Source organism: Necator americanus, chromosome III (genome assembly GCF_031761385.1).
Source record: "Necator americanus strain Aroian chromosome III, whole genome shotgun sequence".
Classification (NCBI taxonomy): Eukaryota; Metazoa; Nematoda; class Chromadorea; order Rhabditida; family Ancylostomatidae; genus Necator; species Necator americanus.
This window is the reverse complement of record NC_087373.1, coordinates 13,140,301-13,145,431: the sequence shown is the minus strand read 5'-3', so window position 1 is coordinate 13,145,431 and position 5,131 is coordinate 13,140,301. Positions and strand designations below refer to the sequence as shown.

The following is a 5,131-nucleotide window of genomic DNA, read 5'->3' as shown; positions in this document are numbered from 1 at the left end:
GAGTGAGGAAGTGGTGGTTCTATTCATCAACTCCCGTCAGTTTTGTTGAAAGGCGGTGATCTTTTCCTTTTTTTCTTTTTTTTTTCTTTTTTCTTTTTTTCTATTTCTTAGGACTTAGAGAACTATAAGGTATTAGTGAGACTGATTGTACGAATAGCAAAACAATTACAACTGCCAATTGATAGAATTATCTGCATGCATGTATGCATGCAAACGTTTTCGTTTTGTTTTGCAGCATGCTGGAAATGTCAAATGAGTCATATTATATCCTTCTGGCCAACGTTTTCACCGCAGTTTCTTTCACTAAAAAATAGAAGTAGATTATGAAAGGTTTCCGCCGGATGAAAAATATTTTTTTTACTCTTTAGTTTCAAAGAACACCTCCTTCCTCCTTGGTTTTGATTGCTCTCAAATCGCACACTCAGTCTGTTCTTCATATTATTATTGCATTTGTGTTACTCTAACCCCATTTGTATGGCAATACTTAGTTGACATTGCATTCTGTAAAAGTGACACTAACTCACCGCCATTGCGTCAAATTCTTCAAGTAATACCTTTTTAAATTCAAGGAATAGGGTATTAGTCTTGTAGAGCACCAAAAACCAAGTTAACAAAATTTACGTTGTCACATTTTTCAGCGAGAGATAAATGACAACAGCAGAGAATTTGTTGTGATATCACTCGAACTGGAGATGGCTATAACAAAACTTCATTTGAAAGATGTTAGCTTATACATAACATGAGAAATATTGAAGGTTTCACCAACAGAATATCCTTGCTCCTTAATATTGCTCCTTATTCTACTCCGATATGTCCCTGCGAATATAGACATGTTCACTGGACATCTCTGCGAAGCGCGTCTTAACGAAGATTCCGCAATCAAATCCTTCGATGTCACTTCGAATTCCATCAACGTCTCCGCCGATGCTGCTCTGCAGGCAACATCAGACCTTCTCGTTGAACAGAAGAGGTTTCTTAATATAGAGCAAAGGAACCTTCTGAGATGTTCTATATTCCACTGGTCTGGTCCGTATTATAGGCAGACTAGAGATACAGCCATGGGACAAAGCTTAGCCGTTGCTGTCATGTCCAAAGTACAAGAACCAGTACTGGAACGCAAACCTCCTCTGTACTACCGATACATCTATGATTGTTGCATTACATGTATGTCCAACAGAAACAGAAATGGTATCAATGTCTTGGTACATTTGTGCAAGAGAACTTGGAGAACGAAGTGCTATCGAAATCCGAATTGTAAGAACATTCTAATTTATTATTATTCGGCGCAACTATGAAAAACAAAAGAAAAGTTAGTCGTTGAAAGTATGTTGAAGACAAGCGCAACTGTTTCGTCTGAAGCTCAAGAGCGCATTGCCTCTGTAAATGTGGCTAACCATAATGTTCATTCTAATGGATACCCAGCGCAGTCGTAATTATCACAGATTTTGTGAAACATTTAGCTGGGCCGTTTGTACCTGTGGGGATGCAGTCACAGACAACTGACATACATCAGGTGTTGTCAGAGGCAGTCCGCCAACGAGACAACAGTCTCGCTTCCTTGGCCATGCCACCTGGCTGGTGCGATCCCCTCTTTCCCTCTTCCACCTTTGATATGATATATATATATATGCAGTAATAAATATTTATAATATAGATTTGAGCTCCATGTAACGCATCACAAATAGGATGGATCCCCTATAACTTGACATGGATGTCCCGGTAGATTCTAAAAATGTTAAAACTTTTCTAAATGGGAGCAATATTTTAAAAATTACCTAATTCATTCTTCCATCTATTGTACCCCTCCGCGACACTACAACGAACGACACGTGTGTATTTTCTTTAACCCTTTTATTATTAACACAGAATATGCTCAAAAAAAAAATAGAAAAGAAAGATAACCTAGGAAAATATACATAAAACAGTCCATGCGTTGCATCCAAGTTCCCGAATATTGCGTTCTTTTTTTACTAGCACTTTTAATGGCTGCCGCGAATGCTAGCAACATTAGATTGAGATGCTCCTCTTACGGAAGTTAATGTTCATTACTTTTGAGCAAGATTATTCGCTCTTTACTGCGCCGGCGAATCAAAATACGGTACCCATATATATCTCCACACTTTAGCACTGCGAGAGCAATAAACAGAGATTGAAGACGCATTAGAATCGGCTAATCTCTAAGCGCCAACCTTACACACCAGGTTGTTCTGCGAAATCACAATTGTTACACTGAGTAAGACATGGATATTAATCTAAAGGAAAGCTAACTATAGTGCAGCAACCCTCCAAATTTACAACGGACGTACAACTAAAATTAATTTCGTAGAAACGTGCAGCTGCTTCCATTTTAATCTTAAGGGGCACCAGTAACTAAAACATGAGTGCTGCAACAGCCCCTCCAAGTTTCGCCTTCGCATCGAAAGAGACGCTAATGACCCAAACAAACACGAGCAATAAAAGATGCAACTACATGCAGGTCCTCTCTCTCTCGAAGAGATATCTCACTATTTAATCCATCACCGTACCTCCCAATCACATGCGATGCAAATAACACACTATTTGTTAACAAACGTTACTCATCAAACAAACAACCAATACAAGAAGCAACAAACTGTTACACTACAACTTGTCATGCTGGACATCGGCAACCATTTTCTTCCAGCTCAGCACGTAATTTTCCAACATTGGAAAACCCGAAAAATATTGCTGATTTGATTTTGTTTCTAAGAAACATTTTTCTCAAATCAGTGGGCACCTCCGCCCTATTACTGCAGCTCGTTTACCACACTTCGCCAAATGAGAGGGACACATCTTCTTTATCACCTCTCCAGGGCAACTGATCCTCAGTTCTTGTCGCCCAACATTTATAATCCTTCAGCTTCGTATTCACCAGGACACCTGAAAAACAAAACCAACAACAATCGATAATCAATAGAGAAAAAAGAAATCAAAATTAAACAAGAAAATGAATGGAACTCACAGCTCTTCATCACATCCATATCCTTTATTATCACTGTTAATTTAACAGTGCGATCACTCTGAATCTCTATCATCGTCTTCTTCGCATCCTCCCTTACCAAATACGAGAGGATAGCCTCCTCTTTCATTATTGTCCAGTCGCTAACACGACTGAACTTTATTTCTCTTGCATAATTCGCCGTACTGCGTGCAAGTCGTCGGCTACAAGCATTAATTGCTGAAAAAAAACAAAGAGAAAGAACTAACATATGAAGAACTTTTATTTTGCTATCATCAACTCACCACTCCAAGAATACGGTTCCTTCTCTCTGACTCGTTAAATAAATCTTCAAAGACCTTTCTTTCTTGAACTAGCCTATCACGTTCCTCCTTCAACATTCGAAGTGGTCCTTCGAAAGGCTCCTATTGAAAACAAAGAGAAATATAGATCATTTTCACATAACTCTTGTTTTCTTTTACAAAATAACGGTACAAATAAAAGAAAAAATAAAGAAAATTAATATAGAGCACTTCGCTCACTTCTACATTCCTCGCTACTGCGTTGGACCAGCCCACTGGTTTGTCACTTCGATTGTTCTTCTCTGATGATGGAGCTGACTTTTTTTCCTTTTTGATTCCTTTCGCAACCACAAATCTGCGAAACTCTCAAATATGCGCGAAAAACATGTAATTTCTTCTTTAAAAAAGAGGTAGCAATACACGTACGACCAACTCACACAGAGTTCAATGAACTCGCCGAAAACAAGATAACAAAGGAACAAAGAGCTGTTCGGCAATATCCGATCAAGAGCCAAAAAGCGCTCAAATAACTGAGAAAGTCACTCAGTTAAAGTTCCATCTCTCACTAGGGATCGGAACAAAAAGAAAAACAAACCACTAAATCGCACAAAAATCAGTTTTTCTGAGATAAAAATGTCTCTTAATTTCCACAGGAAACCAATAGCGCTCAATCGCTGCGAACACCGCTGACAAAATACCACCCTTACTCGGAGGAATTAAAGCCGAGCGGGGCGAAAATAAACAATACGAAGATATTACAACTCCAGTAAACCTTATGATAGGAGGAATAAGAATAATTGTTTCAAGCTGAGACCACCTGCAGAATTTAATTGAAATACTCAAAAAAAGTACGGAAAAGCCAAAATCAAGGCAAAAAAGAACTAGAAAAGGAACTTGAAGAAATTGACAAGGAAAGTCAATTCAGTAAAAAAAATTGCACAAGCACACGACATGTTTAACATTTTGGAAGCACACTTTGACGAATAGCGAGATAAAAAGGAGAAAATCGCTGCAAAACTCGAAGTTGATCCACTCAAAAGTGAACTCAAACATTTCGAATTTATGGGTGACGATAAATTAAAACAGAAGATGCCATTAGAAGACGTCACAAGGAGTCATCAGAGAATAAGGACGACAAAGAATAGTGTATTTGTCGAACGTTGAAACTAAAACAACCTGAATATTAATAAGCATAATATATTAATAAGAAGGTACACATATGCTATATGCATACGCTATGTGAACCGAAAAAATATAGAGAAATTCTCCTACAACATTGTCAAAAACGTGATGACAACTATACAAAACCAAGAAGAGGTGAAAATAAATGTCATGAATGAAGCCGAAAAAGAGATTACTGTAAAAAAAAATTCGTAGAATCGCGACTGAAAAATGGATTCAACGGTGAAGCTCCGAAACGAACTGAGCAACACAACAACAATGAATACAAGAAGAAACTCAAAGCGTGTGTGTTTAGCGGAAATCAGAATCACGTCTCCCCTTACTGTAAAAAAGTTACAGGAGTACAAAATAAACGAAATATTATCAGAGAAAGAAACTCTGCTGGAAATGTTTTTTGAACAATCAAAACGATTTTGATTGTTCGTGGATAGACTGCCCCATATGTGGCAGAGCTCACAACAAAAGTTTTTATCTATCAAGCGGCCTAAACATAACGGACGAGAGGTGTTCTGGACACTACAATCGACCTAACAACACTAATCAATACAATGAACAACAAGCTGAGGCGGATAACCGACCTAACACAGAGGCGTGGCGCAATAGAGGAAACGGTATCCGATAAAGAGCAAATCAGGCGAACGTCCACACAAGTACAACTCCAGCAGTGGAAGAAAATGAGCAAAGTCTCCGT

The 5,131-nt window shown here is 38.3% G+C and overlaps 2 protein-coding genes across 2 annotated transcripts; one reads left to right on the top strand and one right to left on the bottom strand.

Moving 5' to 3' along the window:
* Nucleotides 1-830: 830 nt before the first annotated feature.
* On the top strand, nt 831-1,433 carry RB195_009440 (uncharacterized protein; the record flags this gene model as incomplete). Its single annotated transcript, XM_064189992.1, has 3 exons — nt 831-970; nt 1,040-1,164; nt 1,360-1,433. The coding sequence occupies 3 exons, from the start codon at nt 831-833 to the stop codon at nt 1,431-1,433; spliced, it is 339 nt and encodes a 112-aa protein (XP_064047575.1).
* A 1,346-nt stretch (nt 1,434-2,779) lies between these two features.
* RB195_009439 (uncharacterized protein) lies at nt 2,780-3,107 on the bottom strand (the record flags this gene model as incomplete). The annotated part of the gene is made up of 2 exons (XM_064189991.1): nt 2,780-2,898; nt 2,981-3,107. The coding sequence occupies 2 exons, from the start codon at nt 3,105-3,107 to the stop codon at nt 2,780-2,782; spliced, it is 246 nt and encodes an 81-aa protein (XP_064047574.1).
* Between the last annotated feature and the right edge of the window lie 2,024 nt (nt 3,108-5,131).